The sequence below is a fragment of the Lepisosteus oculatus genome, chromosome 6 (assembly GCF_040954835.1).
Source record: "Lepisosteus oculatus isolate fLepOcu1 chromosome 6, fLepOcu1.hap2, whole genome shotgun sequence".
NCBI classification, from domain to species: Eukaryota; Metazoa; Chordata; class Actinopteri; order Semionotiformes; family Lepisosteidae; genus Lepisosteus; species Lepisosteus oculatus.
Window position 1 is genome coordinate 36,307,983 of NC_090701.1, and position 17,472 is coordinate 36,325,454.

Consider the following 17,472-nt stretch of genomic DNA (forward strand, 5'->3'; position numbering starts at 1 on the left):
CAGGAATGACATATTACACAGCCAAAGTTCACCTACGGAACAAATTCATTACTGGTGCTCCTTTCTTCATTCCTTCAAAAAAACATTTGTAATCAGTGTGTTTACTTGTATATCATGAAATACTTGTTTAAAGACTAAGTTTAAAAACAGGAATGCTAAGCTCAAACAGAATCAATAACATTACAATGTAAGATTATTTAAAAATAATAGATGTGTTTCTTATACAGATGTACTAGAGAATTTAATATAGTTCTTTCAACTCTTGTTGGCCAGATTGTTTTATATAAAATAGTAGTCAGTGCTCATATATTGTAAGAAGGCTTGTGATACAAGAATAACTGAAAAGGTTTTCATTGCTATTTACAGAACTTAGAAGTCCTGACAGGCCAAAAGTTCAGATACAAAGTGCACTAACCTTTTCTGCTAGTGGGACAGGTCGTAAACAGTAACAAGTAACCATCTCAAAAATGTTAAGCCAAGCAAAATAGTCAATAAAAACAATCAGTAAAAATCTTTCTGAAAAAGCAGACTTTACACTCAATCTTTGGGGATAGTGGTCCACAGCTTTGGGACATGTCGGCAAATTGCTTTGAGTATAGAGGAACAGTGTTGGCACACAGTTGAGCAAAAAGCAAGAGGTTTTATGTTTAAGAGTCTAAGCGGATAACAAATTGGTTAGATACTGGGGAGCCACGCCATTTAGAGATTATACTACAAACAGGCAGATCATAAATTAAACCAAAAATCTGTAAGGAACCTACTGCAAGGACTCCACGAGACATCAGGAATTATGTTATCACTTGTGGGTGACAATTCTAGCTTCCAAATTCTGAACATGTGATAACTTAGGTGTCGCTTCAGACTTAACAGTAGAAGGCCCTGTATTGAGCCCTGCAGAACATCCGATATAACCAAACAAACCTCAGAACTAAAACCACCAAGAGAAAAAAGAATGATGGACAAAAAAACAATAAGTTTCAATAAGTTAAAGGCAGTACTATAGATGTCAAACAATCTCACCAAATGAACAAGTAGAATATGGTAACAGAATTGTAAGCAGCACTTAGATCTAAGAAATTTAAGATTGCTTTTTAGAAGAGGACCAGTGTGATTTGGGAGGTGTCTGGTGGATGCTGATCAAATTACAGAAGGCAATGAACTGCACATGCAAGTTTTATTCATTTGTGCCTAAACAAAAATCTAAAGAATGAAGGCATCATATAAAACTACTAAGTTGCAATTCAGATGTAGAGTTAAAAGCTGTAGTTCAGTTACGAGTGCAAGCCAGTTAGCAGTCAGTCGGTTAGTTAAGAGCCAAAATCAATAAAAGACCTGGGTTACTGAAGAGAGTGACACATCTTGGCAATTGTTGCAATGACAAAAACTGTAAGCACTCTAAATTTTTAAGGCTGAATAGTTGTTTTTGGGGTATTGTGTTCATTTCTAACCTTCAAGTTACTTGGTCTATTAGACTGCTTAAAAGTTACTTCCCTAAACTTTTAAGACATAAATGTAGCACTACTTTAGACATGTTAACATAAAAACATGTCTGAAAGGGGATTCTCTAGAAAGGTATGAAAAAAAAATATCCATTAGCAGAAAAATGTTAATGTTTTCTAACAGGAGAATGTACATACAAAAAACACCAGAGAAAAGTACTTGATATTGGTAGCAGTTATTTTTGATAAAATATTTTTTTAGTTATCTTGTGTAGAGTCTCAGCAAAGCTCTTCATGGTAGCCCAGTGACACCCTCATATATCAAACCAAGATAAAACATGTTGCTATCGCAAAAACTCTACATTACAACTATATTATAAAAACGTGAGGTCAAGCCTGGTATTGCAGGTGTGTGTGTGTGAGTGAGATTACATACGTTTCTAATTAAACAATCTTCAAATTAATCCTCAAACAAAAAGTTTGAAATACTACAAATCAAATTCTCCATATTTTTTATCATATGGTAGTATTATGAAGCCTCAAAGTTTACAGAAATTTAAGGACGTTATCTAGATTATTACCAAGAATTAGAAGAAGAACATAAGTATTAGAGGAGGAACATACTGTATAAGCAAAGAATTCTGTAAGACGTAGTTGTTGGGAAAGCCAGAGAACTGCCTGGAGATCTGAACAAAATATTATCACCCTTAGCAATTCTACATAAAAACAGCACAAGTTATTTCAGTTTTGACCCAAGTGTCCATCATGAAGATGTTCAAGGCTAATGAGATGTTTGCTGCACCCAAGAAGAGGAATAACAAAGTTTTCAGGAAATGTGCAGTCACAAAAAGTGTTTGGGAGATCAACTCCAAATGTTTTTTAAAATCTTTTTAAAAAACCACTTGCTTTCACCAGAATGCAATCTCTCTCAGACAGAATGAGGTCTCTGGGGCTGACCTCATAAATTTGCTTTCTGAAGCAGGGTTCCATGGCAACATGAAAATAAAATAGATGAATTTGCCAAATAGAAATTGATTAACTCCCAGATTAAATTGTTCCAAACATTGTGGCTGGATGAAATGCAAATTAAGCCTTTGGACAGTTTCACAAGTGGTATGATCAGCAAAGAAAAGTGAAGTTCATGTTGAAAAAGAAAGTTGTGGACTGGGTTGCTTTAGTGCAGCTCTGTTTTCTCATCTTCATGCTCGAGTTGGAACCAATGGACAGGACCAAGACAGTTACTAAAAAATACGTTGCTTAAGGTGCAGATTAAGAGGTGATCTACTGGAGACAAAATACAAGAATACAGCAAATCAAATCTTGATGGCTAAATTTAAAAAAAAAAAGATCTTTGTAACAAAAGTATTAATAGGGAAAGTTCTTGTTCTTAAATATTTTTGAGTTAACAACACCTAACAGAAAAAGGCTTAAGTTGTCTTAAAACTAGAACTGCCAGCTTTTTCACTACTGGGCAGTGGACAGCTCATTTTTTTTCAACCTAGCTTTTCAGAGAACTGATATAACTATCTATGCCACTGTCCTGATTCTAAATTTGGACTCCCTCTGGGCTTCTTAAATATAATAATTTTACTTTAGGAGCTAATTGGGATTCCAAAGTAGAGTATTTTATTAATTCGCAAAAGGTACAAATTAGAGGTACAAAATCAAGACGCAGATATTTAGCACACCAGCCAAAAAAGATCAAGTCCTTTAGTTTTATACTGATGAACCGCAAATTTCAATGCTACACATTTTTGAAAACATCTGAGTAGCCCACATGAATCTCTCCTTATAAAAAACAATGTTTCTGAAGAAGAATGACCCACATCAAAGAGTATGTATGGTGTTGAGTACAAATAGTTCATCTTATCCCTAGGGCTGAAAACAACAAATTACTACTCCTGTTTCCTAATAGGAAGAGAACAACTTCTGTGGAAAAGGGGATTAGGGGTGCTCTCATTTTCATAGGAGCACAAACCATTATGTGCACATTTGATGACAACTGATTACGTGGAGAAATCACAACATAAAACAGGAAAAAAAAACTAACAACTCTTTAACATATGAGTGAAAGGAAAAATAAAATACAAAGGGATTTAAGCTGTACAATTTTTAACTTAATAGTTTATCAATCAAAGATACAAAAACAGGACAGAGAAACCAGTCATTAAATGTAAGTATTCCTGATGATTAGGTACATTGATTTTTTTGTGAATGGCAAATTCTCAGATGTGGGACTTAGTACCTTATCATGAGACAAGCATCTCCATAGGAATATTTAACAATTTCAGAAATAGTGTGATTTATTGGTAGTTAGTATTTTTAATATAAACAAATACTGAACACATAAATTAGATCACTGCTAAAGTATTATCGCTTACCCTATATTATATTACTTTTTCATTCTAAGTTGAGTGCACTTTCCTCACTTTTACATCTTGCTTTTATAACTATTAGAAATGCAGCACTATCATACTGTGATAAAGTTTATTACAGCACAGTAATAACAGTGTAATTATTACTGTGAGTGTCCCTTCCCACTCATCCAACTCACTCTCTTGCTTCTGCGGTTAGTTAATTCTTCTAAATTCTTTCACTATTCAAGAGACACGTAAGAGATGACACTGTGATGACTTAGGAACGATTTAGTTTTTCTTAAAACATTTATTTTACAGCACCCGCATTGCTCTGATAACTGGTCTCTACACATAGCTGACATCTAATTGTTTTCAAAAGTAAAATGAATAACTTAAACATAATACCCAATGCACTGTAACAAATATGGTACCTCTTTGTTAACCAAGGTATGCCTTGGATTTCCAAATCAAATGGGTTTATATTAAAATCTACAATTTTCCTTAACAAGTGAAATCAAAATATTTGTTAACTGTACCTCAAGATGTAAAGCTGAGCTGTGGAAAGTGCTGGCTAATACCTACTTATTTTTTAGATCTAAAAAAAAACTGTAGCTCCAATTCACATCATCAAATATTCCAGAGCAACACCAATGTGTTTTGGCTGCTGAACAAAACACCTACATGTAAGTAATGGCTCTGTGGAGATTAATAATAGCAACAAGGTCTTTGTTCCGACAGAATGGACTGATTCATTTATACCCAGGAAGATAGTACCTAATAGCCATGGATAATCTGCAAATTAAGGTACATTATGAATAACATATAAACCATTAATATGATTTCAGACCTTAGATTGACTAAAATATCCATATTGCAATATGCTCCCCATGAGGAGTTCCATATCACTGTTTTGCAAAAACATGGGAAAAACTTGTGTTAAAAAACAGGGCACAGGTGTATAAAAACAGCTGTTTATAGTTGTGCAGAAAACCTAAATTAAATAGTAAATATTTCATACCAGCTTCTAGAAAATAAAGAGATCATCTCTATCTTGTCTCCTGTAATGATGCCCAGGTTTTGAAAGAGAACAAGCCAGCATTAAGATTCTGTCAGACTTTAATAAACAATGGAGTACATAGCAATCAGTCATTTACAAAAGAGCTGGGTTCATCAGAACTGGCTCAACAGATATTGTGCTAGGCTACCAGATAATAATAATATTGATCTAATTTAGTCAAGGTTACACTAGGAAGACAGGTGATACTACCTAGTCTTAAAAAATACATATTAAGCTGTTTAACTGTAATATTATATTATTCTTAAACTCTGAAATACAGAATTATAAAAAATCCAACCTCTAGAGCTACCTAGCTGCAAAATTTTATGTTAGGAAAAAGGGCTTTTGTTTAATATGAGCTTTGTGTACTTAAAAAATAATATTATATAGAAAGCAGGCTAAGAACCTATTCATTTTCTAACACCTTTACCCAGATCCTTTCCCAGCAAACAAGTGGAGGAAAGAAGGTTTCACCCTGCATGGGACACCAGTTCATCACAGGGCACACACAGACACAAATGCACACACACTCATACCAGGGCCAATTTTCCCAGAAGCCAATTAACCTACCAGTATGTCTTTGGACTGTGGGAGGAAACCGGATCACCCAGAGGAAACCACGCGAACTCGGGGAGAAGATACAAACTCCATGCAGATAGCACCCCAGGAATTGAACCCAGGCCCCTAGTGCTGCGAGGCAGCAATGTTAACCACTGCACCACCAGGTTGCCTGCAAGCTAACCAGTGTCAGGACAAAATCAGTCATTAAGTTCATTAATTGTTCTGGCCAGATACATGTTCGTCTGGAAGAAAATATTAATACACTACATCCTGAATTTAACAAAACATGTTTTAATAAATCTCTGCAACTCCATATTAACCATCCGATGTTTTCTTTTTGACAAAGCTGAAGAACTAGTAGGCTTCAAAAACAGGAAATTACCAAAGACAGGGAAATGAGTGAAAAGGCACACATGAAAATCAAGGCTTAAAAACGCACCTTTCCCCCAATCAGAGGCAGGATGTGCATCTTCCCTGACTGGCTTTCCTTGACTGATGACACAATGAGACAGGCGCCACACAGGATTGCCTGCCTCCTGGTCCAGCGGTTAACAGGCAGCTGCATCTTCCCTTTACGGATGTTGTAGGTCCCCGAGAGCTGGATCCGCTCGGAGCTCTCAACGCTGTGAGGCTTCCCTGGAATCACAGATCAAACAATCAGTGTGGCGCAGGACGCTGCCCAGAGGCGTCAGCGTGGAGCAGGACACCATGCCCTGAACACCAGCATACTGGCAAAACGTCAAAGCCAAACAGAACTGATATGCATCCCCACAAAATCATATCTAATATTAAAATCGTGTCTCCTAAGATCAAACATATTTTTTTAAATGCTGTTTTGGGTTCTCCCCACTGACAAAAAATCCGATAATAATGGAAAAAAAATGTGTGTGCATTCAAACACACCCCTTCACCCCCTACACCATACATCCCTTCTCTTACAAGGTTTATGATTTACTCAGATATTCAACAACATTTTTTCTATTTGTTTAGGCTGTGGAAACGGTTGTCAGCAACACCCAGCCCCTCATTGTTAAGTAAGGATGCATTTCCCTCTTGCTGCCTGGAGCCCTGAAGAGCAGCTTTGCTGCTCCACAGCCCAGCAGCATGGCAGCTTCAACAAAATGTACTATGAAATGCCCAACTCGATTCGCCAATTCCATCAACAGCTCATCACCCAACAGAACCAGAACTGCTCTTCCTCCCGTGTGTCCATTTACTCACGTCAATGAGAAATGTATTGCCATTCCCATTTACCGTTTGTTAATATAACCACTCAACCAGTAACTGCTCATAACACGTTAAGCATCTATAGAAAACATGAAAAAGATTTACGAAGCTTCACCCCTTTCCACCTATACATAAACTTAAAAAAATAATAAATAATTTTCAAGTACTGCTGCATTTTAAAAATCAATAATAAAGTTGATTTTACAGAGGGACATTAAATTAATCATATGCCCTTGAATTAAAGTTTCTAACCTGCAAGGTACATTGGAGGTACACCAACGATTCATTTGTTGTGAATGATATAGCATATTTTTGTTAGTCGGAAAAAGCACAGAACTAAAACAAATCTGATGTACTAGCTTCTGCGAAAACATCTAAAGCGAGATCATTTTCTTTGAAAATAATGCCATTTAAATATTTTCCTTTGTAAGTTAGAGAATGCTTCATTATGGCTATCATTACTCATCAGAATGATCAATTGGTCAAAGATCTGATTGTTTTAGTTTGAATTTAACTGTAACCTGGGCTCTGGGGAAGCATTCAAGGGCCAGTGAATACCTTCAGGAGTACAGAAACTAGCTTCAGTGCTGTTGACTGGGTTACTCACATGAGCACGGAGCACATAGGGGAATCATTAGCAACAGGAGTGAGCCCTGTTCACAGCAGGATGAATACTAGATTACTTAGAAGTGCTGGGAGTGCCTTCAGATCACTTGCCTTATGATGAGAAAACTTTGGTTTATGCTGGAAATCAAAGCAAAAAATGAAGATGAAATAAATTTACAGCAAAGCATTTTTTAAGAACCTAGTTAATTCAATTGTAATTGCAACTAGTTTCCAGACTAGGTTAATTAACACTGCTAAAAAGGTCCCCGTGTGTGAATGTGCTCCCTGTGATAGACTAGTGTCTTGGACTCATACTTAGGAATGTACACCTAATGATTTGTAAATGTTCTCATTTACCTGAGACAATACAATAAGTGACTTTGGGGTTCAAAGTCTGTTCATCGCTACCTGGGTAAACGTACATTTGAAATAGGGCTTTACACAGAGGCAAGACAAATGAATGCATGTGCTTACAGCTTCACCTCACAAGCAAAAAGAGTATATCTTTCACCTAATACAGAGCACATTTCACAGCATTGAAGCCAGTTTCTGACACAGCCTTAAAACCAGACATAAAATGGGCACCAAAAATGCATTTTCCTTTACAGATCTGAGATGCACTGGACAAAAATGTTTTATTTCTAACAGGTCGCATATTTCACTCTTAAGATTTAAATCTGCAGATAAACACTCACTTCATTCAGTGATGTCATAACCACACAGCTCTTCTCATGGGAAAAACAGACTGCTTACACTCTACAAGTCTGCATAGCCAGCTTGCAGCTGAATACAGGCAGGTCCTTAAAAGCCCTTCAAGTAATTGAAAAACTTGCACAAGACAAAGTGGGCAATGTATTGCATGGTGGAATGCTGAGAGCTACTTTGAACAACCCTCTTCAGAATGCTTGGTTATTGTCTTTCCTAGAAATAATGAAAAATATCTGACATTTTAAATGTAGTTTTAGCCTCTGTGTTCTGAATAAGTATTATTGGTCAATTTTGTTATTCATTAATATCAGAGTTGTTTATTGTTTAAACTTTCAAAGAGAATACAATAATTTGATTTAGTGGTGAAAGGTCATTTGAGAATGAAATTTCAGTCCCTTGGTAAGAAATGAACTCAATACTTAAAAAAAAAACACTTCTTTGTGATGTTGTCCAAAGGAAGAGTAGTACCGCAACAGGATATTCATTCTCACTGTTCCTGTCTGACATCACAGGGAGACAAGGCTGCACTTCAGCTGGCAGCAAGAGTCAGACACAGATTCATGTGAACAGGATCCATGTGGGTGAAGCTGGGGAACTATGGGCGTCTTCAATACCTTCTTGCTGTGGACTTGTTTCTGTGCACGCGTTTGAGGAATGACCAGGGCAGGGGTGCGGCTCACAAATCAGCTGTTGTTAGTCAAAGCTGATCACTTCCTTCCTCCATACGCAGTTTACCACAGGAAAGGCCTTGGCTTCCCCTCCCTCAAGTACTACAGTGTAAGGGTTCATTTTCACATCGACTTCCCCAGCAACACACAAAAGAGCGATAAACAACGCATGGGGTTTGCGATTTTAGTCTCGCTCTTGTGGGAAAACTTGTGGGGGGGGGGGGGGGGGGGGATAATGTTACTTTGTATTTTAAACATTAAATTATTCTGTATAGGTGGACATATTCAACTGAAAGAAACAATTTTTGAAACAGGTCTGCAAAATTAAAAGAAAAATTCAGAAGTACTAATAATTCTGACATCTTGTATATGATTCTTGATTGGTATATTTATCGTGACGATTGTCAATACCACATTAATTCAACACCAAGCTACATTCAGTTGATGAACTGAATACAGGATCTTTACTTTACATGGCATGTCTTAGAATTGTGGAGGACTGAACCTGCAGCTAATCCTTAGCTTCACTCCCACCACTAAGACTCTTGATTTGTTTTCTAGCAGTAAATCAAGTAAAATAAATTTAACAAGTAAGAGGAGAAACACTTTGAAAAAACCTTCCCAGTTTTCCAAAGCTGCAATATGAGAGTCAGAGGTCTTGTTGATGCAAAAAAATTTCACCAGATTATTTAGTACTGTACATGTAGTTTTACATTTCACATAAAACAGACATACAGGTTATCCAAACTAGGAATTTAACTCTTACCCGTTTTATATATTGAGAACCAGTCTTCCCAAACACAGGAAAACCCTTGCTTATTTATAGCTCTGCCTGCGGAAACTTAAATTTGTGGCTCCTCCACCAACTCATGACTGTTGTCTCCTCGTGTTCCTTGCACAAGGTTCTCCACCCAGCTAGGCATTCAGTTGCATATTTTCACATTAGTATGCTCAGGTGATTGCAGTTCTCTCTCAACTACATTAAATTCTTTTGATATTTTTAAGTCTCGGGATTCAAGATTAATAACATTCCATTTGACTATTTCTACGACATTCATGTGCTTGATTGTAATTCACATTGTCGTGTGTTAGCCATTAAGGAATGTAGCACCGACATTGGCAACCTTATTCCAATATACTCAAATATTTACCAATCATGGTTTTGCAAGAGTTGGCAGGAACATAACACCCTGTGGATTCTGAGAGAAAATAATTCTAGAATTTATCTTACAAAAATGTACAGTATATAACAGTGTTTGCTACGTACACCCAGGACAGCATTATATAAGCCCCCTTATTATGTTTAGATGCAAAATTGTGTTTGCTTGTCAAGTTGTTTTCAGCACTTTCAATATGACAATATGGAGGAGAAGATGTCAGTCAGGAGTCAGCATTTCACAAAAAAGATCACCTTTTTGTTGCAGCAAGAGACTGTGAGAGTTGAAGATGTATAAGTTAATACACAAAAATGCCAAGACAAATTCTATTTAAATGACTCTAAAATGGAGAAGAGATATCCATGGCTTATATATATATATGATATAATTGCTTCATAAACTGTAAAATTTGCCAGAAAATGTCTCTGTAGATGTAGAAAATGTAGATTTGTGTAAAGACTTTCAATAATCTTCATTTAAAAGGCACAGAGATACTATTGCTTTTATTGAAATTCAGTAACAGTTGACAAGACTCGCAGATGAAGACCAAAAAAGTTCAGAATACCACTGCCAAGAAGCAACAGTTAATGAGGGTTTTTTTAATATTGCGGTTGCAGAGCTTAAATAACAAATTTAAACTTGATTTACTCATTTGCCCCAATGTGGTGGCTGAAGCTTAGCACAAACATGGAAGGAACAAAACAAAATTAGGTTTTTTCATGCTGCAGTTTACCTTAATGCACAGACCAGTGCAACATTGGAAGACATGCACAAAACAAGTCAACCTACAGCTTAGTATCAACCGCATACATGTTACTCGATGTGGTGCAGCCGTATCACTCTGCAACTCACAACTGGCAACCCACTGAAGCTAAGCAGGTGTGAGCCTCGTCAGTACCTGGATGGGAGACCTCCTGGGAAAAACTAAGGTTGCTGCTGGAAGAGGTGTTAGTGGGGCCAGCAGGGGGCGCTCACCCTGCAGTCCATGTGGGTCCTAATGCCCCACTATAGTGATGGGGACACTATACTGTAAAAAAAAAACAGGCGCGGTCCTTCAGATGAGACGTAAAACCTAGGTCCTGACCCTCTTTGGTCATTAAAAATCCCATGGTGTTTCTCGAAAAGGATAGGGGCATAACCGTGGCATCCTGGCCAAATTTCCTATTGGCCCTTACCAATCGTGGCCTCCTAATAGTCCCCGTCTATGAACTCTGTTCTCCTCCCCACTGATAGCAGATGTATGGTAAGCGCACTGGTGCACAATGGCAGCCGACGCATCACCCAGGTGGATGCTGCACATTGGTGGTGGTGGAAGGGAGTTCCCATTACCTATAAAGCACTTTGAGTGGAGTGTCCAGAAAAGTGCTATATATGTGCAAACAATTATTATAAAAGATGACTTGATATTTGCTTGCCTTTTGAAGTAGTAAATCACACACCAGCACTTCAAGGAACACAAATGTATGTTCTCTGGTCAATCAAAAGCACATAATAGAGCCAGGAGACTGGCTCTTCTCAGGAAGAGCTCAGATCAAATCTGAAAAACAGGCTTCTGTCTTACAACAGAGCCATTATCAATGCTGACCACTGTCCAGTTGTTCAAAACCCGGTGGAATTTCCAACTGACAACAGAGAACTATGTGCCCTTGGAAAAGATTCTTTAAATCAAATGGATTTTGCTATATAGCCAATTACAGATGCTGACAATTCTGTCTTTTAAACTCAAGAATAAGAATCACAGTGGTGTCTGAGATTGTTTTGAACTTTAATCATATTTGTCGGGCTTTGGCCTGATTTGTTTCCCCTCCATTGTCAAAACATTCCAAGATAGCCCTTGTCAGACAACTTTCTGCAGTGGAATGCAAATATGATTTAAGGGAAACCACTCGCAAAATTTCAGTTTAAAAAAAAAAAACTTGTTTGACAGAAGCAAAACTTAATTCTTCTGTTGGAGGGACTCCAATATTCAACACAAATGTCATTTTTTGCAGAAAGAGAAACAAAGATTTCAAAGGAGTAACTTGCATTTTATATTTAGGTTAAAGACACAAACGCAATGAACATTCATGAAGGTAAAAGATCACGTTTTCCTGTTCTATAAACCACCATTGTTGAAACACTGCAGCTAAACTGCCAGACACACTCTTTTCATCAATTAAACTGCACTCATTTGTGCAAGCTATCAGACAGAAACTTGTCTACTGAGCATTTTTAAATTAAGATGTACTTAAACAGAATGTAGTCACAAGAACTTCATAATAAAGACCCTCAAGTGAACCTGGAGAGTAAAAATAATAATAATGTGAACTCGGGTAAATAATATTTCATTAAGCATAACGAACTACTGGAATCCATAACCTATTTTTAAGTATGGTCAACGTAGGCGTCTTGTCAATTTTGGAAATTCAGTCATTCATTTGATTTTTGTTACTTATTAGCCTGTTTGAAGTGTGTTTTTTAATGCCAGGCCACAGACACTTAAAAGAAGAGGCTAGTCACTGTCCTCAGATCCCTTAAATTCACCCCAGTGTATAGACAAGCACTTTCTTGAAGCAGAAAACAAATTAAGTTCTTTATAAACAGAATCGGGGGCATAGAATTATGTATCATGTTTCTTTATATCAATAAATCACTCCCTCCTCCCAAACACAAAACAAGATTTCCTCTTTCCCATATTACAGGAAGACAAATCTGTACAGCTATTTAAAGCTACTGGAGGCCTTCTTACAATAGCTACGCTCTGTTCTGCACTGTGCATCACTGACCCCTTGTTTTAGCCACAGTATATGACTTGATCTTGGAAATAAAAAGCAAAGAACTGCTCAAGCGCAAAATTAAAACTTTTCCTCTCAAGGAACAATGTAGTGGCATATTTCTATAATGAAAGTACTTGTGCGCACAACAATAACTCACCAAAAATAGTCTCAAGCTGGACTTACTGTAGTAAGTGTTTACTGTTCAGACATTTTGGATCTCCCCACGTAGAAATATGAAGAAAGAATACTGCAATGTCTAAGTGCAGCTGATACTCCTCACAGACTATAAAGACATGCAGCAAGCTCCTCTCCTCAAGCCAACTGAGGAAGCAAACAGCAAATAAAAATTCACTTTATGTAGCTGTAACACAGCTGACACTTGGGAACCTGGAGAGCGTAACAGCCCGATTGTTTTCTATTAAGAACGCATGTCAGCAATTCTTAGGGACCTCTGTACTCTTGTTAAAAAATTTTTACTACATGGAATGTACTGCCTTATGCAAGTCATACCTAATAATACAGTATAATGCAGGAAATCCTCAGTGACCTACAAGGGGAGTTCAAACATAAGACGAACCAACATGAATCAAGTCAGTTTGTGAGCCGCATAAAGTGTATTAAACGTGCTAGCCTCCCTCAAGGCCTCTGGCCAGACAGTTACTGTCGTAACAGATACCAATAGTTCAGGTGGGTAGCTGCATCAGCATGCGTAGTCTGCAAAGGAACAAGTAAAAGGTTAATTCCATGCTGAAAAGAGAAGAGAGAAAACACAATGTTTTGGCTGTGAAGCCTTCTTCAGGTGTGACAAAGACAGGGCAGACAGCAAAGATTAAATAGCACAGAACAAAAGCTGGGAGAGGGAAGGAGGCAGGAGAGGCAGAGAGCCCACTCAGGAGGTGCAAAGTGGAGAGAGGTGAAGAAAGGTGTGACGTCAAAACCTGCATGAGAACAGAGATTACACGAAAATAAGTCTATCATTGGGGGGGGAGGTGTGAATTTAGTTTTAGGATGTTCTATGGGCTTGGAGAAGTCTTTAATCTTCACAGCCCTAACGTGTTCTCTGAAGGGGTCTCCTAGTCTCCTTCTGGTTTCCCCAATGTATGTAGCTAGGCATTTTTTGCAAGAGATATAGTAAATGAGGTTGCTGGACGTAAAGGATGGCATCTGGGTGATCCACAAATGACCTAAGGGGCCCTGACTGAGCGTGTTGTTAGATATTTTTGTAGGAGATGCAGTGAGTTCTGTTGCAGGGGAAGGAGTGCAGTCAAGGGAGCTGTGAACAAGAAGTTTACGTAGATTGGGTGGTTGGAGGTATGAGATGATTGGGCGGTCAGAATAAAGACCAGATCACCCAGACGACATCCTGCATCTCCAGCAACCTCATTTACTGCATCCCCTGCAAAAAATGCCCAGCTGTCTACGTTGGGGAAACCAAAAGGAGACTAGGAGACCACTTCAGAGAACACGTTAGGGCTGTGAAGATTAAAGACTTCTCCAAGCCCATAGTTTCTCATTTCACATCAGACGGCCATGATCACACTGATCTCTCTGTCTCTGTTCTTTAGGAAGGGTTTCTCAACTCCCACAGCAGGAAGACAACAGAAGTGAAACTCATCCTGAAACTAGGTTCACACCTTCCCCCTTCTCTCATGACAGACTTATTTTCATGTAATCTCTCTATTTTCATGCAGGTTTTGACTTAACACCTTTCTTCACCTCTCTCCACTTTGCACTTCCTGAGTGGGCTCTCTGCCTCTCCTGCCTCCTCCTCTCTCCCAGCTTTTGTTCTGTGCTATTTAATCTTTGCTGTCTGCCCTGTCTTTGTCACACCTGAAGAAGGCTTAACAGCTGAAATGCTGAGTTCTCTCTTATTTTTTCAGCATGGAATAAACAGATACCACTGTTTTTCACAGTGGATGGCTCTTTTTTTAATAATGGGAATTGATGATCTTGTATTTTATACTGCTTCATCTTGAAACACATTTTTCCTTCAAAGCATGACAATGGAAAATTTTAGCCTACACTCCTTTACTACAATATAAAGTATGTTGCACATTTCCATTTTCCTAGTAGTGTCTATGTGCTAGACTAAGCGTGTCCTACCCTAAACCTGGAAAGCTCCAGTCTACCACAGCAAGTCTCATAGATTACCCTAAATATCTTGGCTCTAAAGGTTTGGAAATTAAGCATTTCACTTGCTTAACTGTTCAATAATTAAGGGAAGTTTGGTTAATAAAAAAAGCTAATTTCAGTCCCAAATGATTTCTAAACTGCATTATTAGACATATAATAGAGATACAAATTAATTGACCACACATAATCTTTTCCAGGTCTTTCAAAACTGCTGATTAAATGATTAAATCTACAGATCCTGCTGAACAGGGGCTCTTCAGGATCTCGATTAAAGATACCTCTTGAGATGTCCCTGTAACAGAATAAAGTTAATTACTTATTAATTTGCTTAAAATGGAATTAGTGTTGCAGTCACATGCAGAATCTGCTTTCTCAAATTGACATTTCTATCTTGACAGCAATAACTATATGAGAATTGATCTTTTTCTTGTGTGCCACAAGTGCCACAAAACCGACACTAGTCACTGCCATTTTTTCCATGTTAGTATTAAACAGGAATGCTAAAGCATTTCTAATCTGAAAGCCTCTGCTGAGAGATGTCCTCAGTGATGGAGAACAAACTCTTAAAATCTAGCTAGTAACAACAAAAATAAATGTCCCAGTTTCTGTTCTTCTATACTGTTGATGAGGCCCACATTCAATTTAAAATGGCAAGGTTTCAGCCAGAGAAGCACTTCTGTCATCTTCAGTAGAAATGTAAAGGACAATAAAAGAGCAAGAAAAGTATGTTAGTTTTACCTTAAGGCCATGTATTCTGTTTGCTAAGTGCCCCAATACATTTCAGTGAGCACGCACATTCTCTGTGTGACTGTGGTGAAGTATTTCCTCAGAAAACACAGTGATCAAATTATCGTGGTGTTTTACTGACCTTCAAAAGTGCCTTTAAGAAGTCAGAAAATATTATGTCTTGAATGAGTCAAGATTAAAAAAGAGCTGCAGTAATGGTGCTACTATAGCAGTCACTTTTGAGACCTTTCTGCTGACTGCAAAAAGCTCCTAAAACATAAGCAAAGTAATAAATGAGACAAGGACATTCTGCTCATCCCGTTAGTCAGCTGTTAGCAGCTTATTGATCCAAGAACCTCATCATGCTGTTCCTAGAGAACTGGTTTTTGCAACATGGCCTGGCAGATATGTTTCAATAATCCCCAATGGATTTCAAGGCCAGCACCTTCTGTAACTCACATTCTCTTTTCCTCATCTATATGTGAAACAGAGGTGGGGGTGTGTATACAGAGGGATAAAGAGGAAGAAAGTGAATTTTGGCTCTGTTATTAATTTAACAGAAAAGCAATTCTCAAATATAGATTTTCTACATTTACAAGGTTTGAGAATTGTTAAGAAACCTTTGTTTCTGTAATTATCAGTCTTTGTAAAAATCCCCAAACTTCCTTACAAAAATGTAATCTGCCAAACCTTTTTATGAGCCTATAGTTCTCGAATCTTTCATGGTTGCTTCTTTGTCTAACCTGAGTAACTGGTTTACTGCCACTTTACATCTTGGTAGTCACTGAGGGTTGATGCACTGTAGCTCTCTTCAAACAAAACAACAGCCTGCATGTGGCAATACATGAACCAAGAATCCTTGATCCTCTGCCACATACTTTCACCACATGAACTGTCAAGATATGTTCCTGGAAGACTCCCCAGAATCTTTAGCGATTTCTCAGATTTCTACAAAAATCTGTTATGTTTGTTGTTGAAAGCAGTCTTATTAAAACACTTGCCATTAACGTAACATACAAACAGCCATTACTCTGGAAAAATTGTGCATTTGAAATGATGACAAAAACTCACTTCACAGAGATCAATCCATAATACTGGGATCAGCTTTCCCAAATATCATAGTTCACATGTTGAAAGTATGCACTTGAATACTTCAGCTAACCTTCTGCAATGAAGAGTACTTGGCTCAGCAGAAAATGACCAGCACACATTTCAGGGTGTATTAAAAATGCAGTGAACCTTGGATTGATAAAAGAAGGCCACGTCTTACTGTGTAGTCCAGAGAAAATATACAAATGCATAATGCATAATTTCAAAGCAAGGTCAATAACCCCGGTTGTATTAACCATTGAAATGTTTTATAATTTCTCTCGAAATAATGTGGTCATGAAAGAGCTAAGATTCATATCCCACAAAGAATAAAATGTACATGAGAAAGAACATAAAAGGTATATAATAAAACAGTGGTTCTCAAACTTTTTGGACCAAGTACCACCCCTAATCCAACCAAAGTATCCAAATACCACCTACAAGTCATCATCTCATAGGAACCCCAGAAATTATCAATGACCAACATGAGCGCATGTGCACACACTCACACATACATATAATAAATATTATAATAATAAACTTTGTTTGATATATTAAAATGTGGCTTCTCAAAGTGTTTTACAGAAAAAAAAACAACACAAAAATAAAAAAGCACAATTTCAGAGAGAGGGGTGAGCCTGTTTAGTCGAGCAAAGCAGATGTGAATTAATTTTTCGAGCCTTGATACAATTCACAACAGTCTAACAAACTTTAAATCGTCAGGCATTTTCTTGACGGCAAAGGTCTCGCGGTGGATGTTGCAATGAAACCATTAATTTCTGGAGCAACCTCTCTAATTCGTGCAACTACACCACTGTGTCGGCTTGTCATTGCTCTAGCACCGTCTGTACAAACTCCGACACATTTTATCCAGTCGATGCCATTCTCTTCGATAAATTCATTCAGAAGCTGAAATACGTGCTCTCCTGTAGTTCCTGTTGGTAGCGGCTTACGGAACAGAAAGTCCTCACGGGACATACCCTCAAAC

General features: G+C 37.8%; 1 protein-coding gene across 1 annotated transcript in view; it reads right to left on the bottom strand.

Annotated features, from left to right (window-relative positions):
- The window catches only part of phlpp1 (PH domain and leucine rich repeat protein phosphatase 1), a 111,739-nt gene that overhangs the window by 49,527 nt on the left and 44,740 nt on the right, over positions 1–17,472 (bottom strand). Inside the window, exon 2 of the mRNA XM_015354224.2 lies at positions 5,854–6,050. Within this exon, the coding sequence (XP_015209710.2) occupies positions 5,854–6,050 (197 nt within the window). The remainder of the gene's footprint in view (positions 1–5,853; positions 6,051–17,472) is intronic.